This window comes from Eretmochelys imbricata, chromosome 1 (genome assembly GCF_965152235.1).
Source record: "Eretmochelys imbricata isolate rEreImb1 chromosome 1, rEreImb1.hap1, whole genome shotgun sequence".
Lineage (NCBI taxonomy): Eukaryota > Metazoa > Chordata > Testudines > Cheloniidae > Eretmochelys > Eretmochelys imbricata.
The window spans coordinates 355,997,876-356,018,635 of record NC_135572.1 but is presented as its reverse complement, the minus strand read 5'-3'; the positions used below and the strand labels follow the sequence as shown (position 1 = coordinate 356,018,635).

The window sequence follows — 20,760 nt, the reverse complement described above, 5'->3', positions numbered from 1 at the left end:
CCGGCTGGCGCTGTGGGGGTCCCAGGCGCTGTGCTGACGGGAAGCGTGCCCTGTGGGGGGCTCCGGCTGGCACTGTGGGGGTCCCAGGCGCTGTGCTGACGGGCAGCGTGCCCTGTGGGGGGCTCCGGCTGGCACTGTGGGGGTCCCAGGCGCTGTGCTGACGGGCAGCGTGCCCTGTGGGGGGCTCCGGCTGGCGCTGTGGGGGTCCCAGGCGCTGTGCTGACGGGCAGCGTGCCCTGTGGGGGGCTCCGGCTGGCGCTGTGGGGGTCCCAGGCGCTGTGCTGACGGGCAGCATGCCCGGCTGGGGGCTCTGGCTGGCGCTGTGGGGGTCCCAGGCGCTGTGCTGACGGGCAGCGTGCCCTGTGGGGGGCTCCGGCTGGCGCTGTGGGGGTCCCAGGCGCTGTGCTGATGGGCAGCGTGCCCTGTGGGAGGCTCCGGCTGGCGCTGTGGGGGTCCCAGGCGCTGTGCTGACGGGCAGCGTGCCCTGTGGGGGGCTCCGGCTGGCGCTGTGGGGGTCCCAGGCGCTGTGCTGACGGGCAGCGTGCCCTGTGGGGGGCTCCGGCTGGCGCTGTGGGGGTCCCAGGCGCTGTGCTGATGGGCAGCGTGCCCTGTGGGGGGCTCCGGCTGGCGCTGTGGGGGTCCCAGGCGCTGTGCTGATGGGCAGCGTGCCCTGTGGGAGGCTCCGGCTGGCGCTGTGGGGGTCCCAGGCGCTGTGCTGACGGGCAGCGTGCCCTGTGGGGGGCTCCGGCTGGCGCTGTGGGGGTCCCAGGCGCTGTGCTGACGGGCAGCGTGCCCTGTGGGGGGCTCCGGCTGGCGCTGTGGGGGTCCCAGGCGCTGTGCTGACGGGCAGCGTGCCCTGTGGGGGGCTCCGGCTGGCTCTGTGGGGGTCCCAGGCGCTGTGCTGACGGGCAGTGTGCCCGGCTGGGGGCTCTGGCTGGCGCTGTGCCTCTGATGCTCACGCTCACTCGTCCCCAGGCTATGGCGGGCTGGGCCTGTCCATTGAGGGGCCCAGCAAGGTGGACATTAACTGCGAGGACGTGGAGGACGGCACCTGCAAGGTGACCTACTGCCCCACCGAGCCCGGCAACTACATCATCAACATCAAGTTCGCCGACAAGCACGTGCCAGGTGCGGGGGGCATGGCCGGGGCACAGCCAGGCTGGCTGAGACTGGCCACCGGGGACGGCGGCCTGCCAAGGGGAATGTGGTTCAGTCGAGCAGCTAGAGCGGGGGGAAGGGCTGGGCGCCAGGACTCCTGGGTTCTATCCCCAGCTCTGCTCCTGAAGGCAGAGAAGCAACCCAGGTGGCTCTTGGGCATTGGGGAAGCCGTTTCCGTGCCTCGGTTTCCCCTCAGCCCAGGGGGTGCAGGCACCAAGCCCCTGGCTGAAGTTGTTTGGAAGTGCCGGGGGCTGCATTGTGTCAGGCTCCCCCGTGGCGCCCTGCCACCCCCCACGGGCGGGGCGGGTTCCGCGGGCAGGGTTGGGGCAGGGCGGGCGCGGCTGACTGGCATGTCCGTGTACAGGGAGCCCCTTCACGGTGAAGGTGACGGGCGAGGGGCGCATGAAGGAGAGCATCACGCGCCGGCGCCAGGCACCCTCCATCGCCAGCATCGGCAGCACCTGCGATCTCAACCTCAAGATCCCAGGTACAGCCTGGGGGGGAAACGGGGGGCAGCTCTGCTCCGAGGGCCTGGCCTGGGGCCCCCAGCCCTGTGCCCTATGCAGCCGGGCAGGAGGGAACACTGATGTGGGTCCGGGGGGGGGGGGAGGGGGGCTGCCTGCCCCGCCTGGGCCCCTGGCAGGAAGGCTGAGCCCTGTGGATGGGGGGCCAGGACTGGGAGCCTTTCGCAGCCCTCGGTGGGCTTGGGGCCGGGGTGGAGATGACGGGGAGGGCCCTCCCCTGGCAGTGGGAGACGTGCGGGGGCCCAGGCCTGGGGGCGGGGGCCCAGCGCCCCCCGCTCTGATTCCCTCCCCCCGCGTGGCGCAGGGAACTGGTTCCAGATGGTGTCGGCACAGGAGCGGCTCACGCGGACCTTCACACGCAGCAGCCATACGTACACGCGCACGGAGCGCACCGAGATCAGCAAGACGCGGGGCGGCGAGACCACGCGGGAGGTGCGGGTGGAGGAGTCCACGCAGGTCGGCGGGGCCCCCTTCCACAACGTCTTCGGCGACTTCCTGGGCCGCGAGAGCCTCGGGTCCTTCGGCAGCATCGCCCGGCCCCAGGAGGGTGCGTGCCCGGCACGGGGCGGGGGCCACATGTGTGCCTTATCCATGGACAGCAGCATGGCAGCCGTGGGGGGGCGTCCTGCCCTTGGGGGCACCGGGGGAGGCGGCTGCCCCCCGTCATGCACAGGGCAGCCGGAGCTTGTCCCTGGCTCTGCCGGGGCAGGCAGAAAGGATGGGGCAGCGCTGGGGATCTCATGGGCACATCGGGTTTGCAGGTGCGTCCCACGCAAACGTGTCGGTGTCTTCCACGCCTCCGGGTGTGCGAGCCACGAGGCACTAGGGGGCGCTGTGCTGCAGGGGGTGCTCTCCCCTCACAGTCAGTGCTGGCCCCGATGCCCCAGGGTGGCACTAGGGGGCGCTCTGCTGCTGGCCCCATCTCTGGCCGTTGTTACCCCTGGCTCTTTGCCCCACGGGGGCGTTAGCCCCGGTACCCTGCCCAGATCCCAGGGCAGGTGACTCCATGCCCACTCCCTGCCCATTCAGCCCAGGACCCTCCTTCCTTCCTGTCCCAAACTGCCCTGGGGCGGGTGCCGCAGCTGCCTGCCAGCTTGTGGCTCAGCACCCCCCGAGTGTGGCAGGCAGAGCTTGTGCCCGCTGGGGCCGTGCGGGTGGTCAAGTCTGCGGATGTCAGACAGGTGGTGCCCCGCCCCAGAGGTGGCTGCATGGCAGTGCTGGCGGCAGGGGGAGGGCCGCAGGGCTGTGATTGATTGACGGCCCCGCCCGTCTCTCATTGCCCAGGCGAGGCGGGCGCCCCGACCATGACGGCCCAGGTGACCAGCCCGTCGGGGCAGACGGCCGACGCGGAGATCATCGAGGGCGAGGACAGCGCCTACAGCGTGCGCTTCGTGCCCCAGGAGATGGGCGCCCACACCGTCCACGTCAAGTACCGCGGGCAACACGTGCCTGGCAGCCCCTTCCAGTTCACCGTGGGGCCCATGGGCGAGGGGGGCGCCCACAAGGTGCGGGCTGGGGGCACTGGCCTGGAGAGGGGCGTCGCTGGAATGCCAGGTAGGGGGTGGGCACTGCGCCGGGTGGGCACCAGAGCCCGCAGGGCTGGAGGGGAGCATGGGGCATTGGGGGTGGGGGGAGAGATTGGAGGGCTTGGGCATTGGGATGGGGGTGGCTCAGGCATTTGGGGGGGCTTAGGCATTGGGATGGGGGTGGCTCGGGCATTTAGAAGGGGCTTGGGCATTGGGATGGGGGCAGCTCGGGCATTTGGGGGCGGCTGGGACGTTGGGGGGCAGCTGGGGCCCCAGGGGAGCTGGAGTGTAGGGTGTGCTGGGCCCAGGACCCGCCCTGACGGCGCGCTCTGCCCCCAGCCGAGTTCAGCATCTGGACGCGGGAGGCGGGCGCCGGGGGCCTCTCCATCGCCATCGAGGGGCCCAGCAAGGCCGAGATCGCCTTCGAGGACCGGAAGGACGGCTCCTGCGGAGTCTCCTACATCGTGCAGGAGCCAGGTGGGTGCGGGGGGGCCGGGCCCTGGCTCCTCACTGCCCCGCCAGCCCCCCGCCAACCCCCCGTCTGCCCCCCGTCTGCCTGGCTGTCCTCCATAGCCTGGGCTGCTGCCGCCCGTGGGTTGGACCCCTCTTGTCCCGCTGTGGGGCGGCCGGCGGTACAGAGGCAGGCAATCCCTGGGCTTCGTCCTCTGCACATTGCTCCCAGGCGTCCCCCCACCGGCATGGAGGGCCCTGCACGTCCCCACAGCCATCCCACACCCCCAGCCTCCTGCTCCCAATCTGGCAGCTTTGGGGGACAAAGGAGTCCTTCCCCCACCCGATCAGGCTGCCCCTTTCTACCCCCAGACCCCCACCGCCTGCGGGGCCCCTTGAACCCGGCCTGGCCGGCTCTCTGGGTCCTCCGGGGCCAACTGCCTGGCCTGGGAGCTGCAGGACTCAGCCCCCAGGGACTCGGTGGCCCTGGGGCCAGCACCCAATCCCTGCTCCCGTCATGGCGCCAGCCCTGGGCCCATGGGACCCGGCACAGGTCGGCAGCCTGGCCTTTAGAGCTGCGCCGGTGCCCCGGGCTGCCGGGCCTGAGCCTGACCCGTCCCACTGGCTCTGCTCCCCAGGGGACTACGAGGTGTCCATCAAGTTCAACGAGGAGCATGTCCCCGACAGCCCCTTCGTGGTGCCGGTGGCCTCCCTCTCCGACGACGCCCGCAGGCTGACGGTGACCAGCCTCCAGGTACCACGTGGCCAGCCTGGCGAGGGGCGGGCGCTCGGTGCCAGGGGCCAGTGCACACAGTGTTGGCACCAGAGGGATGCGAGCCACAGTCCCACCAGGGCCGCTCAGTCCCAACTCGCAGCCCCCTGATAGCCCAGCCCTGAAGTCCCCCTCCCAGCTCCGCCGATACCCCTCAATCCTGACCCTCAGCCCCCCCCGCCCCCCCCGCCAGGGCCCCTCAGCAGATGGGCGATTGCATTGGGGCCATGGTCCCTGCAGCCTGGGAAGACCCCAGAACCGCGACCATGTGCCCATCTGGTCCGGGGGGGCAGATTTAGCAGGGGGCAGGGCTTTGACGTGCCCACTGCTGTGGGTCTCCCCCTGCCCCCCTCTGTGCTGGGGGGTGATGGTCCCACCCTGGGTTAACCCAAGGCTCCACTGGCCTCCCCTCGGGAACCGGCCCCTGCCACTCCCAGCATTGCCCCGGCCTCGGCGTCACCCCCCCTTGCCGTTGCAGGAGACGGGGTTAAAGGTCAACCAGCCAGCGTCCTTCGCGGTGCAGCTCAACGGGGCGCGGGGCGTGATCGACGCCAAGGTGCACACGCCCTCGGGCATGGTGGAGGAGTGCTACATCTCGGAGCTGGACAGCGGTGAGGGCGCCCGGGCTCAGGGCAGGCGCGAGGGTCGGGCCATGGGCAGGAGGAGGTGCCCGGGGCTGGCCAGATGGGCGATTGCACCAAGGCTCCGGGCCGGGAGCGGTTTTGCCCCACGGGGGCCTGGAGACTCAGAAGATGCAGAGCCAGTCACTGGCCTGAGGGTGGCGCCGTCTTAGCTGGACCCCAGTGAGCAGCCTTGGCAGCCTGTGCCAGGCCGGACGGGTTCCTCAGAGCCGCTAGGCGGGTTCCTCACACCCCCTGAGCCTTGGGTGGGCTGGACGGGTGCCGGCGAGGGGCTGGGCGGGTTTCTCGGACCCACCGAGGCTCGGTGTGTCTTCCGGGCCAGGCGGGTGCTGGTGAGGGGCCGGGCCGGGCTCTCTAAGCCCTGCTCCCCCCACAGATAAATCCACCATCCGGTTCATCCCGCGAGAGAACGGCGTGCACTCGATCGACGTCAAGTTCAACGGGCGCCACATCCCGGGGAGCCCCTTCAAGATCCGCGTTGGGGAGCAGAGCCAGGCCGGGGACCCGGGCCTCGTCTCGGCGTACGGCCCAGGCCTGGAGGGCGGCATCACAGGTAGGGGCGCGCGGCCCGCTCCCAACCCTGCCGCCGGCTGCTCTCCGCAGGGGGGAAGGACGCGGCACCGGCTGGTGCCCTTGTGCCCGGCCTGGCACCACTCGAGGGAGGGGATCCAGGCGCCGGAGCCAGTCCCCGAGCCTGGATGGGAGCCGGCCAAGGAGATCCAGCGGGCAGTGGGGTGGGTTGGGGAAGGGGGCACTCTGCCCTGGGCTGCCCCCACGTGTGCTGGCACTTGGGGGACTGTGCCCGTCTCTCTCCCGACACCCAGAGGTGTAACCCTCGGAGGTTGGTATCTCCCCCTTGTGGGCACCCATGGCCCTCACTGTCCCCGGCTCCGCGTAGCTTCTGGCACTGCAGCCCCCTGCCCCTCCATTGCGGAGGGTCCCTGCTCCTGGCACCCGGGGACTGGGTCCGGCAGGCCCTGCCCCCGCTGCCCCCTAACCCCTGTCCCGTCCCAGGTGTGTCCTCGGAGTTCTTCGTCAACACCGTGAATGCTGGCTCGGGCGCCCTGGCCGTCACCATCGACGGCCCCTCCAAGGTGAAGCTGGACTGCCAGGAGTGCCCCGAGGGCCACCGAGTCACCTACACGCCCATGGCGCCCGGCAGCTACCTCATCTCCATCAAGTATGGCGGCCCCCAGCACATCGTGGGCAGCCCCTTCAAAGCCAAGGTCACAGGTACGGCCACGCATGGGGAGGGGGGCGGAGCCTGGCCACGCATGGGGAGAGGGGCGGAGCCTGGCCACGCATGGTTGGTGGGGCAGGGTCCCAGCCATGCCCTCCGCTGGGGTGCAGGGGAGGATCCTGGTCGGGCTGGAGGGCGTGAAAGGTGGGTGTGGGGCTCAGGCAGCAGGGGCTGGCTGGCTGGAGGCTGCAGACCAGAAGGGGGTCACCGCGTGGGTGGGGGTGGTTGGTTACGTGTCCCCCTGCCCCTCTCCAGGGCCACGTCTCTCCGGCGGCCACAGCCTCCATGAGACGTCCACTGTCCTGGTGGAGACGGTCACCAAGTCCTCGTCCTCCGTGGGCAGCAGCTTCAGCTCCATGCCCAAGTTCTCCTCCGACGCCAGCAAGGTGGTGGCCCGGGGGCCCGGGCTCACCAAGGCCTTCGTGGGCCAGAAGAACACCTTTACCGTGGACTGCAGCAAGGCTGGTACGGGAGGGGCAGGGCCTGGCCTCATGGGGCGGGGTCTAGTGGGAAGGGCGGATTCTGGCCTCCGGGGTGGACCTGGTGGAGAGGGATGGGGCTTAGTGGGGACGGGATGAGCCTGTCCAGCAGGGGGCAGGATTAGTGGGTCACATGGCTGGGGGAGGGGCGCTAATGTGGGGTGAGCTCTATGGGGCACAGGAGGTAACTCAGCAACCAGGTCTCCTTGGGCACCGCTGAGAGTCAGCGTGAGCCCCCGAGAGCTGGGGGGGACGGTGGGCGGGCATATGGGGGGAGGACGTGGGCCCTACCTCCATCGCTGTGGCTGCCCGGCTTCCATGGGGTTTCTGGTGCTGGGGGCACTGTGCTCTGCAGGGACCTGGCCCAAGCTGAGCCTGCCCCCCCGGGACACGCTCTCCTCCTCACCCCCAGCTGCGCTCTCTGCCCCCCCAGGCACCAACATGCTGATGGTCGGTGTGCACGGCCCCAAGACGCCGTGCGAGGAGGTGTACGTCAAGCACATGGGCAACCGGGTGTATAACGTCACCTACACTGTCAAGGAGAAGGGGGACTACGTCCTCATCCTCAAATGGGGCGACGAGGGCGTGCCGGGCAGCCCCTACCAGGTCACCGTGCCCTAGCCAGGAGCCAGCGCCGGGAGCTGCGGCGCCTCCCCTGGGCACAGCGAGGCGCCCACCCCCTTCCCCTCCTCTCTCTCTCACACTCACTCACACACACACACACACACGCTTTCCCCCCCTCCCCCCGGCCGGTGCCCCACGAACTCCGTCCCGTCCACGGGTGAAGAGCCATCAGCCACGGACTCCACTGTCCTGCCCGGCACCAAGGACTGTTCTTGTCCAACAGCACCCGCCAGCTGCCCACAATGCTCCTCTGCGAGGCTGCCCTCCAGCTGCCCACAATGCTTCTCTGCAGGGGCACCAGCCAGCTGCCCACAATGCTTCTCTGCGGGGCCCTGTTAGGGGCATTGAACTGGGTGAAAGGAAGAGAGGAACTTTTTATAGTGGTTTTTCATCACTTCCTCTCTCGCTTTCCTCCAGTACTAGCCTAGCTGGAGGGGCAGAGGACATGGCCAGGGCACAGAGCGGGCACAGGCAGGGCAGAGGGCATGGCTAGGGTGCAGAGCGGGCACAGGCAGGGCAGAGGGCATGGCTAGGGTGCAGAGCGGGCACTGGCAGGGCAGAGGGCATGGTCAGGGTGCAGACTGGGCACAGTTGGGCACAGCTAGGGCATAAAAGGGGTGGAGGGCATGGCTGGGGTGCAGACCAGGCACAGATGGGGAGGAGGGCATGGCTGGGATGTAGATGGGTGCAGGGCATGGCTGGGCACAGACTGGCAGAGAGCATGGCCCAGGGCATGACAGGGCAGATGAGGTTGTAGACAGGCTAGGTTTGAGCAGGAAAAGGGCCAGGGGCAGAAGCCGCTTTCCAGGGTTGGGGCTCCCGGTTGTACGTGGGCAAGGGGTGAGCTGCTGTGGTGGTGGGGGAGGGAGAGGTCAGTGTGCACCCTAGGGCTCCTCTCCCCACTCTGAGCGAGAGGCTCAGCCCTGAGGACCGAGGGAGGTGCCTAGGAGGGGCTGGTTGGGGGTGCCACCAAGGGACATGCCAGCCCAGCTCAGGAGGAGATTGAGGGGCCCCTGCTTCACAGGTGCTGAGAGGGGCTAGGCTGAGAGGGGCTAGGCCAGTGGGCAGGAAGTGTCTGGGGTCTGCTCCGCGAGCCCAGGGCAGCAGGCCGTGGAGCCGGTGCCAGGGAGGGGAAAACCAAGTGAGCTGTGATACCCACCACCCCCCAGGCCGGAGCCCACTGGCCCCATGCACACAGCCCGCAGAGCCAAGCCCTGGGGAAGTGGGGAGCTCCCAAGGGTGCTGGGGGCCTGGTAAGTGTCTGGTCATCCCCTGCCCTTGGCCAATGCCTGCTGTGCCCTTCTGCCCCTCCTTGGCCTCTGGCGCTGCCTACTGCCTCCCTGAGCTGCTCAGTGGCCGACTCGCTGTCTGGCTTCTGATGCTTTTTGAAAAAAACCACACCCTAAAAATACCCCCGCCCGGGTGCCCGGCCCCGGTGCGTGGTCTGTGAGTGCCTCTGGGTGTGTACGGGCGAGGGGAGCCCCTGGCGCTCCCGGCTTCGTTCTCTGCCGAGCGCCGGGGCCTGCCACCTGCCAGGGAAATAAAGTGACTTGCTAATGTGCCCGGTGCTGCTGCCTGTGTGTCCTGCGCCGTGGGGCCACGATGGGGCGACAGGATAGGCCCCCGCCCCAGCCGCTCCCAGTATCAGGGCTGCCTCCGTGGCCTGGGGACGTTGCTTCCCAGCCCTATGCCAAGTCTTACCCACCCAGCCGGGCCCCGCATGCTCTGGCACCCACTGAGCTGCGGGGAGCTGAAGGGCAGGCGGAGCGGCTGGCCCCCTCCTGTGTAATGTTAGCCTCGGGCTGGTTCATCCCCTCCCTTCCCTGCCCCCCCCCACTCCCCGATTCTCCAAGAGTGGGGCTGGCTGGTGTCCTGGCGTCCCGGGGTGCTGCTCTGGGACTGCTCCCGACGAAGCCAGGCAGGACTCTGGGGGAGCCTCCTCTCCGGGAGCAGCCTGTCTGCAGGACACACAGCTCACCCGGCTTCCACCTTCCTGGCTCTGACCTCGGAGCATTCAGCCTCCTCCGCCCTCCGTGCGCTTCCCCCAGCGAGTCCCCCAGGTGGGGTCCTGGGGGGGCCAGAGGGTCCTGCCCCCCGACTCCGCAGTCAGACGTGACTCTCAGCCAGCCAGTAACACAGAAGGTTTATTAGGCGACAGGAACGTGGTCTAACACAGAGCTTGTAGGTGCAGAGAACAGGACCCCTCAGCTGGGTCCATTTTGGGGGGCAGTGAGCCAGACAACCCCGTCTGCACTTCACTCCTTGTCCCCAGCCAGCCCCCAACTGACTCCCCCTCCAGACCCTCCTCCTCTGGGCTTTGTCCCTGTCCCGGGCCAGGAGGTCACCGGGTTCCTTTGTTCTCCAACCCTTCAGCTCTCAGCTTGCAGGGGGGAAGGCCCAGGCCATCAGCTGCCAGGAGACAGAGTGTCGGCCATTTATGTACCCTGGCCCTGTGCTCTGCAACAATTACCCCCCCTTATCCCACCACCTAGAGACTTAAGTAATGCATAGGGGAAACTGAGGCACCCCGACAGTATTCAGAGGAAACATTAGGAACAGTCCCATTTCGTCACAGCTTGGCGACTCCTGCCCCTGCTGCCAGCTGCACTGAGCCCCCCAAGGATGGGGCAGCCAGCCGTGCCTTGCCAGGGGATCCCGGTTTAGATTGGGAAGGCCGAGAGACTGGCACAAACAGCGGGTGCAACAGACACTGGTCAGGGCCAAAAAGTGGTGCCTTGCTCCTGGAGCTTGCTGGGGGTGGATCCCCCTAGATGGGGCCAACAGCCGACCCCCATGGTGCCCCCTAATGTGGGGGCTGGGCATGGGCCCTAAACACAGGACCAGGCTACCCAGAACCCAAATTATGGTCTGGGCTACTCTGGATTAGCTGGGTCCCCCGCCCTGTGGAGCCAGAGCTGGTGACCCCCACCCCCCCCAGGAGCTGGGGAACAGCCGGGGTGGTTGCCCCGTGGCTGGCACAGTTCAATGCAGTGTGGCCCAGCTGGCGAGGGGGGGGAGGGAAGAGCCAGGTGCCTCTGACCTGCCCCCCCCCCAAGGCTGGGGTCATGCACAGTGGCTGGGGGTTGAGCTGGGCTCCCTGGGCTGGCCCTGGCCTGCTGGCAGGTGGCTCCGTAGTGTGATGCCATCAGTGCAGGCCCAGGGTTCCCGCCTCCCGCTCCACATGCTGCCGGAGTGGCTGCCACCCCGGGTAGGGCGGGTGCGCCAGACTCCCAGGCAGTGCTCTGCCCGGGGGTTTGCCAGTCGGGCCGCCCAGAGCAGAATGACGCCGCGGGGTTCAGAACCAGGCCCTGGCTCGGCAGCGAACAAAGGAGCCTCTGCAAACGTTCCCCAGGGCAGCTGAGCACCCACAAATTGAGCACTCACAAATCAACACCCCACGCACCATGGCGCACGAGGGCCTGGCCCTACACGAGCTCTGGGAGCGGACGGGTCAGAGCAGGGGGCTGGAGCCAGGACTCCTGGGTTCTATCCCTGGCTCTGGGAGGGGAGTGGGGTCAAGTGGTTAGAGCAGGGGGACTGGCAGCCAGGACTCCTGGGTTCTCTCCCAGCTCTGGGAGGGGAGTGGGGTCTGTCGTAGACCCACATGGTCAGCGCTGTGTCCCCAGTTTTGACTCAGTCTCTGGGAGGGGCCCTTCAGTGGGGCAGACTCCCAAGGGGGCTCACGGCCTCCAGGCTAATCCCCCCCCTCTCAGTGTGCCCTGAGGCTGGGCCTGCAGCCCCCCAGGCTCCCCCCCCATGAGCTCTGCTCAGGGCGTCCCACCGCGGGGGAGCCGTGCAGGGCCTCTGGGGACTGGCCCCGCGCCCGGCATCTGCGGCACCGCTGCCCCGGCTGGCAGCACAGGTGGGTGTAGGCAGTAGCGGGCGCCCCGCCCAGGAGGCCTCGGGCAGCCCAGAGCCCAGCCAGGCCAGGCCGCAGGGAGCCCCGGGGTCAGGCTCCCTCAGTCCATGGTCCGAATCCACCCACCCCTGCCCCCCGGGCCCTGTTCCCGCCGCTCCGGCCCTGCGGCCGGGCGGGGGGTTCGGCGCTCCGGGGGCACCGGGTGCTCGGGGGCCTGCCCAGGGCCCAGCCAGCTGGGGCCACCCCGGTGAGTCCTCCCAGCCCTGCCCCGCTTGGGAACAAAGCCGCACACCCGGGAAACTGAGGCACGGCCAAGCGCCAGAAGAAATACTACAAACAATTCCCACTTCGTCACATGGTCTGGGGGGGTAGAGTGGGGGAGGGGGCAGGACTCCTGGGTTCTCTCCGAGCTCGGGGGGGTGGGGGGCACAGCGCACAGGCGCAGGAGCCCGCAGGCCACAAGCAGCGCCCGCGCACGCGTGGAACCGCTCCGCCAGCCTCCCAGCGGTCGGCGCGAGATGCGCATGCTCCGAATGGCGGGGGGCGGGGGAGCCAGCCGCGCACGCGCAGGCGGGTGCTGCAGGGGCCGGCCGCGCCTGCGCCGTGCGCGCCGAGGGTCTCAGGGGCCAGCGGCGGGCGGCGGCGGAGTCGAGCCATGGCCGGGCGCGGGAAGCTGATCGCGGTGATGGGGGACGAGGACACGGTGACGGGCTTCCTGCTGGGCGGGGTGGGCGAGCTCAACAAGCACCGCAAGCCCAACTTCCTGGTGGTGGAGAAGGACACGAGCCTGACCGAGATCGAGGAGACCTTCCGGTGCGCGGCCGGGACCACCGGGGCGCGCGGGGGGGAGCCGGGCGGGACCACCGGGGCGCGGGGGGGGGAGCCGGGCGGGACCACCGGGGCGCGGGGGGGGGGAGCCGGGCGGGACCACCGGGGCGCGGGGGAGGGAGGGGAGCCGGGCGGGACCACCGGGGCGCGGAGGGGGGGTGGAGCCGGGCGGGACCACCGGGGCGCGGGGGAGGGAGGGGAGCCGGGCGGGACCACCGGGGCGCGGGGGAGGGAGGGGAGCCGGGCGGGACCACCGGGGCGCGGGGGAGGGAGGGGAGCCGGGCGGGACCACCGGGGCGCGGGGGAGGGAGGGGAGCCGGGCGGGACCACCGGGGCGCGGAGGGGGGGCAGCCAGGGGGTGCGGGGAGCTGACCCTGGAGCTGCGGGGGACCCAGGAGTCCGGCTTTGCTTATCCAGTGGAGGGTGCAGGTGCTGGTTCCCTGGGGGGTCTGCAGGTGATGGTTTGGGGGGGCAGATGCTGGCTCGGGGGGGGGGTGTCAGTTCCCCCTGGTGCAGCCCCCCCCATTCCCGCTTCCCTCCCCCAGGAGCTTCCTGAGCCGCGAGGACATCGGCATCATCCTGATCAACCAGTTCATCGCGGAGCTGATCCGGCACGTGCTGGACGCGCACACCCGCTCGCTGCCCGCCGTGCTGGAGATCCCCTCCAAGGAGCACCCCTACGACGCCGCCAAGGACTCCATCCTGCGCCGCGCCAGGGGCATGTTCACCGCCGAGGACCTGCGCTAGGGGCTGGCCTTGCCGGCCCCGGGCCCCGGCCGGCTCCCTCCCTCCCTCCGGCCTCCGGCCCGGTCGCCCCAGCGGGCCCCAGCTGAGCCCCGGGGGAGCGGCTGCTCCTGCCGTGCTTCGGGGGCACGGAACAGCATCTGCCCCTCCCCAGGGCTGAATTGCTGCAGCCCCCCTGTGCTGGGGCGTCCGGGCCCAGACTGGCTCCCGGGGGGGGAGGGGGGCGTGTTGGGCCTACGTGGCTGTCCTCCCCACCCTGCTCCTCTGACCCCCTCTGGGGCTCCAGGGGCCTCCCACCAGCTGTGGGGCTGAGGGCCAAATGCACCCAATCCATGCTGCTGCCCCCGAACCCTCCCCAAGCCCCTGTGTGCTGGGGGCAGGGGCTGTGTGCCAGTTGGCATGGGGGGCAGCAGCAAGGTGGGTGCCAGAGCTGGCCCATGCCCCTGGCTCGGCTGCACCCCTCCCGTTTCCCAGAGCCCTGGCTCCCCCTGTCCCTCCGTGTGCTGCCGGCGGATCCGCCTTGTGTATGTTCCTGTGACGGTTGAGCTGTTACATTAAAGCAGAGGAGCCCCCCCCCCCCCCCCCCGATTCCTGTGCTCTGTGCTGGGGCAGACGCCCTCCCGAGCCGGGCTGCGCCCCAAAGGTCCCGGTGTGGGCAGAGCACCAGCAGGGAGGGGGCTCAGCTGGAGGGCGAGGGGTTAAAACTGAGCCAGGCTGAGGAGCTGGCCTGTGCTGAGCTCCCTGCGTGTCCGGGACAGCTCCTGCCGGCCGGGGCCAGTCCCAGCCCAGCTCCCGGTTCGCTGCAGTGGCATTCTCCCGCCTGCCAGGAGCTCCCTGGTTAGGCCGGTCACTTGCCCACAGTGGAGATGGGGGTGTGCGTGCAATCCTGACCTCCCCCCCCACACACACACACCTGCCCCCTCTCCTGCACCTGCCCTTGGCGGAGGCTGGCGGCTCTCGGCAGTCACCAGCCTTCGCTCCCAGTGACGCTCTGCCAGCAAACCTCCTCCCCAGGCAGGCGCTGGCTTGTCCCCGGCGGGGGGGCTGCTTATGAGCCCGTCCCATGACCCCGAAAGGGGAAGTGGCTGCGACTCACCCGCATGCGGCTCTGAGGAGCCAGCAGCTCCCTTGTCCTCAGCACCAGCCCGAGGCCTGGTGGCCCTGACCTAGGCGGGCGGCATCCCGGCTGGCCTGGCTCCTGGCCCTGACCTAGGCGGGCGAAGGGACGTGCAGCGACCTGCACCCCTGCTGACCGCGCTGCGCTCGCTGGCTGCTGCGCGTGGGCTGCCACGGCCCCAGGGAAACCGGCTGCGGAGCCGCGGCTGGGCCGGTAGCTGACCAGCGGGTGATGCCCTCTGCCCTTCCAGCCTGGCCGTGCCGGTGGCACCAGCTAGTTCATGAACGCAGGCGCTGGGTGGGGAGTGCCAGTGGCTGGTGAATCTGCTGCTCCTGAACGGGAGGAGGGGCCGCTGAATATGGGTGCTGCTGTCTCCTTGCCCCCGGGCTCTCTCCCTCTCCCTCTCCCTCCCTTGGTGGCTGCTTCCTGCCTCCCGGGTTCAGTTTCACCATGTCCCAGCTGGCTGCAATGCTGGGCAGAGCCCTGACGGGAGGAGCTGGCCTGTGCCAGCTCCCTGCCCGCATGGGACAGCTCCAGCCGGCCGGGGCCGCTCCCAGCCTGGTTCTGGGCCTGCCCTCCTGCCTGGGGGCAGCTCTCTGTCCCCTGCCCAGACCTGGCTCTGCACAGAGCGTGACAGACCCAGGGGGACCCTGCTGCTGCCGGCAGGGCTGGGGCGGTGGAAATGCTGAGCCGTGTGGGCCGGCTGCTGCTGCAGAGCGGAGGGAGAGCCCGGGAGGTGCTGGGACTCTTTAGCCAGGCCACTATGCCCGGGGTGCTGGGAGCCGGCCAGGAGCTTCCACAGTCGGTGTTACAGGGTGCCCGCGTGGCAGGGGGGCGCTAGAGCGGCCTGGGCAGATGAGCCAGGAGGACACTGAGCTGGGGCCAGCGCGGCCCGGGGGGCCTGGCTCAGGGCCAATGAATTAACCATTGGCACAGCTCAGCAGGGCTGGGGGTGGCATGGTTTATACAGCGAGCTGAGCTGGGCTCTGGGCTGGGGTCAGGGAGATGATCACAAAGGGGGGGGTCTCTGGGTCTGCCCTCAGGCGGGTCCTGCTAGGGAAGCCCAGCAGCCCACCCCCATTCCAGGGCCAGCTGAGGGTGCAGTGATGATGCCCCCCTGCTCCTCGCTCCCTGGGCAGGCCGAGCGGAGCCCAGGTGCTCTCTAGGGGGCATGCTCTGCCCTGGGGCATTGCCCACCAGCCAGGCTCTAGGGGCGTTGGGGCCTCGCCAGTTCCACGGCCTGGTGCTGCCAGCCCTGTCCCAGAGTTTGTCAACACAGAGCCTTCCCCAGCCCCCGAGGTGCCAGCCTGGGGCATGTGGCATGTGCTGCTCTGGGGGACTTGATTTGAGCTTGTGTGTCAAGAGCCAGAGACGGCCCCTGAGCCCTGGGGAACCAGGGGCCGGGGAGCCTGTCTGCTCTGGCTCCCAGCCGCCCCCTCCCCACCCCATTCACTGCCCATCCTGTGGGGCATTCAGGTTAGGGGCTGTGCCCAGTCTATGAGCCTGAGGGGCACCCCAGGTGGGTGACCCCTCCTAGTGGGGCAAGAGCCCCCCTATCCAGCTGCTATCTGAACTGCATCACCCCGTGCTGCTTCCTCTGAGGGTGGCCTAAGCTTCCTGTATGCCACTGATCTGCCCCCTGCCTAGCTGGCAGTGCCTTTGGGGGACCCCCTGCCCTCTGCACAGCTTGCTTCCTTCCAGCCTCAGGCTGCCCCCAGCAGAACCTTGGATCCTGGCCCCAAATACCTGCAGCCAGCACTGACCCGGCCAAGGTCAGTCTGGCAGAGCTGGGAACCCAGGAGTCTGGGCTGCTAGCGCCCACCCCAAGCACAGCACCTGCCCCCTGGAGCTGGCATCTGCTGGCGGGTGCCATCTGCTCTGGATCCCTCTGCAAGTCCTTGTGGGGCGGGGGGTATTCTAACAGCCACAAGTACGGGCCCAGGTTTAATCCATTGGGGCTTGTAGCCTCTTGTCCCCCCCGCTCCCAGTCCCCTGACTGCCCCGACCCTTATCCACCCCTCCCCGACAGCCCCCCAGGGACTCCCACGCCTTATCCAACCGCCCCAGAACCTCCACCCTATCCAACCACTCCCTGTCTCCTGACTGCCCCCCAGGGCCCCCTGCCCAACCCCCCCACTGCCACCCCCTTACCATGCCCCTCAGAGCGGCAGGAGCTTGCAGCCCCTGGGAAGGGGCTGGGCTTTGTACCAGGCCACTGCAGAGCTCATGGGGGACACGACGGAGAGTATCAATTCAGGACCAATGGCTTAGAGCAGGGCAGTCACAGCCCAGAGCTCAGTGTCCTTTATTACTAAGGCGCCAAGCCGGCCCGACTTCGGTCTCACCCCCTGGCTAACCACAAGTCACACAAGCAATTCCCTCAGACACACCAATGTCCCCACCAGCGCCGCACGTTATGGGGGCGAATGGTTATGGAAACCAACACCCCAGTGACAGAAGAAGGTTCTCTCGATCCCGAAGGAGCAAGCCCCAGACCCAGATCAAATAATAACTTAGATCTTACCCAAAATACACGCTTACAGCCAATTCTTATTAAGTCAACTAAAATGTATTTAAAAAGAAAAGAGAGAGTTGGTTGAAAGATCAAGATACAGACAGACTTGGGTTCAATTTCTTGAGGTCCAGATACAGAGCAGAGATGGGGAGTTTGTAGTTGCCAAAAGTCCTTTTAGAAATAGGCCAGAGGCTGTACCCCAATGTCCATATTCAGGGTGACTCCGGTCAGTGACTGGGGATCTCCATCCTTATGGCTCAGGGTTTCCCCCTCCTGAACCCAAAGCAGATCTGAGATGAAGGAGGATCCTGTCCCAGGGTTTTTATACATTTCCTGCAGCCTCTTGGCCTGAGAAAACAATACGCTTAACTTTCCTTCTCCCAAACATCCTGGCAATTAGCACAGGGTCATTTATCCATTAACCCAGCGGTGAGCAAACTATGGCCCGTGGGCCACATCTGGCCCCCAGGACCATCCTGCCCGGCCCTTGAGCTCCTGCCCGTCCACCGCTGTCCCCCCTTTTGTGAGCTCCTGCCGCTCTGAGGGGCATGGTAAGGGGGTGGCAGTGGGGGGGTTGGGCAGGGGGCCCTGGGGGGGAGTCAGGAGACAGGGAGTGGTTGGATAGGGTGGAGGTTCTGGGGCGGTCAGGGCACAGGGGGGGTTGGATAAGGCGTGGGAGTCCCTGGGGGGCTGTCGGGGAGGGGTGGATAAGGGTCGGGGCAGTCAGGGGACTGGGAGCAGGGGGGTTGGATAGGGGGTGGGATCCCGGGGGGGGGTGCGGTTTGGGGTGGGGTCTGGCCCTGGGTCAGGCTGGGAGGTAATTAACTCTTTCTGGCCCTGTCACCTTTCAATGAGATGTTATATTACACTCATAATGTCACCGGGGGGGGGGGGTGTGACTCCCAGAGCATCCCCCCCTTTCCCATCAGCACCAGTACAGCCTTGGCCCATCTGATCCTTGGGGCAGCTGGTCTCCCCCCCCCCACTCACCGAGGTGCCACGGGGGCAGCCAGCATGTGAGCGCGATGCCCAGGCTCAGTGCCCCCTGGGCTGGCCAGCAGGGGCCGCGGGCAGCCGCTGCTGATGGAGGGCACCGCTGGGGGGCTGCTCCGGGTGAGATTCAGACGTCCCTGCCCTGGAGCCATTGCTGGGGCCCCGGAGCAGGGCAGCAGCCGGGTCCGTGCCAGGCAGCCCCTTGCCCCCGGCCTCTGTGAGCTCAGGGGTGTGATGCGGCTGCCATGGCAACACAGCTGCCCCTGGTACCAGCAGGGACGGGACCCGAGCCCCGGACTTGTGCCCACAGGGTACCCGGTGCAGGAGGCCCTCGGGGCGCAGCTCAGCCTTGCCACAGGGGGCCCCCCGCAGCTCTCTCGGGGGCGCCCGGGGGCCAGCATGGCGCGCCCGCTGAGCATGGACGCGCAGCAGCAGGAGTTCTGGAAGGAACGGCACCTCCAGGAGCTGCGGCTCCGTTTCCGCTGGCGCCAGCGTTTCGGGGCGTCCGTCAGGGCCAAGCAGGAGCAGCGGCGCCGGGCCGCCCGGGAGCCGCTCAAGCTGCCCGCCCTCCGGTCTCCGGCGCCCGTGGCCCAGGCCCAGCGGCCGCCCCAGGCGCCCGCCGGGGCCGCCCCGGGCATCCCGGAGGGGGAGATGAAGCCCGTGGCGCCGGAGGTGCGGAAGCTGCTGGACCAGGGCATCTCCCAGGACGGCGAGGGCCGGCGGCGGTACCTGCGGCTCCGCACGACCCGCGGGCCCGAGGAGAAGTACTACACCCCCGTCACCACCAACTTCCTCTACGGCTGGCAGATGGGTGAGCCGGGGCAGCGGGCGCTGGGGGGCAGAGCCCTGCCCCCGCCTCCCGCCTGTGCCCGCAGGGCCGTCTCGCCCCATAGCCCGGGGCTGCACTGGCGGGGGGGGGGGGGTTCCGCGAGGTGGCGCTCTCCCCTCGGGGCAGTGCCTCCGGAACGGCGCCATGACGCCGGCTGTGACCTCGCGGCGGGCTGGGCCAATCAGCACAGCCGGCCTGAGCTCGTTTGCGTACGGCAAATCTCTTGCGGCTGGCGCTGTGGGCCGGGGGTTCCCCAGCCCCTTCCCCCACGGTGTCGGGGCACCTGGCTGGCACAGGTTGGGTTTGTGCTAATGACCTGGGGGTGGGGGCAGCCCTGCCCTCTGCTGGATGGGATGAGATCTCGTCTGCTGTGTGTCATAGGCCCTACAGTGCTGGGGTGTGATGGAGATTCCCCTCTGGCTCAAGAGGCAGGGCCGTGGTTCTTGGCCAGGAGGCTCTAGTGCTGAGGGGGCCTGGCCTGCGGCCCAGCACCAGCTGTGACAACCCCCCGAGCAAAGCCCACCAGGCTCTCAGCATTTTGCAGCTGCAGCCAGGTGCCACGTGGGCTCTGGAACTGCGATGACAGTCACCATGTCCCCTCAGCCTTCACATGCTCTGGGCCCGCCTCCCGGGGGTGGAGGGCTCCCAGCCAGACTGGCCCAACAGCTTCCCCAGCTGCCCCCCAAGCCAACTCCTCTGCCCACGGTGGCCTCATGCCCCAGCCCTTCACCCCTGCCAGCTGGAGTACCAGCTGCCGGCTAATAGCCCAGCGAGCAGCTCTGCCCGGGGGGGGCGCCAGGGCTTGGGGTTAAAGCCGAGGTCCCCTCTTGGCTCGCTGGGCATGCAGTGGGGGCGCTCTGGGGTCACCCCTGTGCCAGGGGACACTCACCAAGCAAGATCGTGGGAGCCCAGTGCTGCCGGGGGGGGGGGAAGGTTGGCAATGAGTCAGCTCGGGGGTGGGGGGGGTCTGGGGTTCTGGTCTGTCCCCCCCCAGCTCATTGCCCCCCCCCAGCTCACCGCCCTTCCCTTGTGTCTCTGCCCAGGGAAAGTCACCAACGTCTACGTGCCCCCGTCGCCCAAGTGCCGCATCGAGAGCTTCTTCCGCAAGAATGGGGTCTTCTCGCTGCTGGACCCACGCGATGTGGCCTTGTGAGAGCCCGACCCCCCTCCACCGCCATGGGGCTCTGGGCCTGGGACTGGGCCAGTCCCCCCACCCCTGGATCACGCTGGCTGCTTGGGACGCTGGGCTCTCTTAACACGACCGCCTGGTGCTGCCCTGCTGGCTCTGTGCATCCTTCACCCACCCGGCCGGGCACTAACCAAATGTAGGGCCCAGGGGCCTCCCCTTTAACTGCCTCTGTGCAAAGCGGCATGCCAAGGCAGCTGGGCCTGGCACCCGGCTCTGGCAGAGCCTGACCCTGCCTGGCCAGTGCCCAGCCTGTGGCTGCCAGGGCCCCTCCAAGCAGGGTCAAGGCTCTGGGAGTGGCAGCCGGTGAGGGGCAGGCTGGGCACCAGGCCCTGCGGCGAGTCCAGGGTGGGCACAGGCAGCCAGCAGGGCCTGGCATGTCCTTCATGGTAACAGCCCCAGGGCCGTGCCAAGGTGAAGGGTGGGTGACTTTATTGTAGGCTGTGCCAGGCTGGGCTGCACGTGGGCAGAGCCATTGCACAGTCCTGCGGGCTCCTCTCCAAGGCCCCCGGCAGCGCCAGGGGACTCCCCTGCCTAGCCAGTGTCTCCATCCACTGGGGATCTCTGGTGGCTGCCCACTGTCCTCACCGGCAGTCCCTCGCCCTCTTGGTGGGGACCCCCCCGAGAGCCACCATGGGGGAAAGGGGGGCCTGAGCCCCACAGCACCCCGAGCCTCCTCTCCAGTCCCTGGGAATGGCCCCTGAGCTGCAGCTCCTGTCCTTCCCTGTGCCCCAGCCCCACAGCGCCCCCCCACGCTCCAGGATCTCCAGCCCCACAGCACCCCCCACGCTCCGGGATCTCCAGCCCCACAGCTCCGAGCCATGGTGAGCATGGGGGGAGCCAAGAAGGATGGGGCCAGCCCTGTACACACCCGGCCATGGTGTCTGCCCCACCTCAGTCAAAGCCCAGGGCGGCTGGGCAGCAGGCTGTGGGGTGGCTCTGGCTCCCTGGACTCCCTAGGCGCTCGGGGCTCCAGCCCCGCTCTCAGGGGGGGCCCGACAGGACCCTGGGGGCAGTGTGACACCCCTCAGGGCGTGCTCTCACCAGGGCAAGCCCCCTTGGGTACAGCGTCTCCTGGGTCTGACCTCGGAGCGTTCAGCCCCCCCCATCCATGCTCCCCACAGTGAGTCCCCCTGGCTGGGACACCTGGGGAAGCCTCACACACCCTCAATGGGGCCACGTACCCCAACTCCGCAGCCAGCAGGGACTCAGCCAGCGTGGGACACAAGAGGTTTATTAGTGGTCGGGAACACAGCGGAGAACAGAGTTTGTTAG

The 20,760-nt window shown here is 68.7% G+C and overlaps 3 protein-coding genes across 7 annotated transcripts in view; all 3 read left to right on the top strand.

Annotated features, from left to right (window-relative positions):
* FLNC (filamin C) overlaps positions 1 to 8,974 on the top strand; it is a 60,281-nt gene extending 51,307 nt beyond the window's left edge. For 4 of the 5 annotated variants that reach the window (XM_077807933.1, XM_077807932.1, XM_077807931.1 and 1 more), the window contains 10 exons: positions 976 to 1,128; positions 1,523 to 1,645; positions 2,967 to 3,236; positions 3,548 to 3,685; positions 4,297 to 4,412; positions 4,909 to 5,041; positions 5,448 to 5,624; positions 6,086 to 6,304; positions 6,567 to 6,776; positions 7,224 to 8,974. In XM_077807933.1, coding sequence (XP_077664059.1) covers positions 976 to 1,128; positions 1,523 to 1,645; positions 2,967 to 3,236; positions 3,548 to 3,685; positions 4,297 to 4,412; positions 4,909 to 5,041; positions 5,448 to 5,624; positions 6,086 to 6,304; positions 6,567 to 6,776; positions 7,224 to 7,411 — 1,727 coding nt within the window. In that variant the 3' untranslated portion in view covers positions 7,412 to 8,974. Of the gene's footprint in view, positions 1 to 975; positions 1,129 to 1,522; positions 1,646 to 1,986; positions 2,230 to 2,966; positions 3,237 to 3,547; positions 3,686 to 4,296; positions 4,413 to 4,908; positions 5,042 to 5,447; positions 5,625 to 6,085; positions 6,305 to 6,566; positions 6,777 to 7,223 lie in introns of all 5 variants that reach the window. The other variant, XM_077807927.1, reaches the window with a different exon arrangement.
* A 2,879-nt stretch (positions 8,975 to 11,853) lies between these two features.
* ATP6V1F (ATPase H+ transporting V1 subunit F) lies at positions 11,854 to 13,424 on the top strand. The gene is made up of 2 exons (XM_077807926.1): positions 11,854 to 12,086; positions 12,647 to 13,424. Exons 1-2 carry the CDS (start codon positions 11,929 to 11,931, stop codon positions 12,846 to 12,848), a joined length of 360 nt encoding a protein of 119 aa, XP_077664052.1. The 5' UTR covers positions 11,854 to 11,928; the 3' UTR covers positions 12,849 to 13,424.
* A 4,314-nt stretch (positions 13,425 to 17,738) lies between these two features.
* SPMIP1 (sperm microtubule inner protein 1) lies at positions 17,739 to 19,558 on the top strand. The gene is made up of 2 exons (XM_077807925.1): positions 17,739 to 18,281; positions 19,343 to 19,558. Exons 1-2 carry the CDS (start codon positions 17,870 to 17,872, stop codon positions 19,450 to 19,452), a joined length of 522 nt encoding a protein of 173 aa, XP_077664051.1. The 5' UTR covers positions 17,739 to 17,869; the 3' UTR covers positions 19,453 to 19,558.
* The last annotated feature ends 1,202 nt before the right edge of the window (positions 19,559 to 20,760 follow it).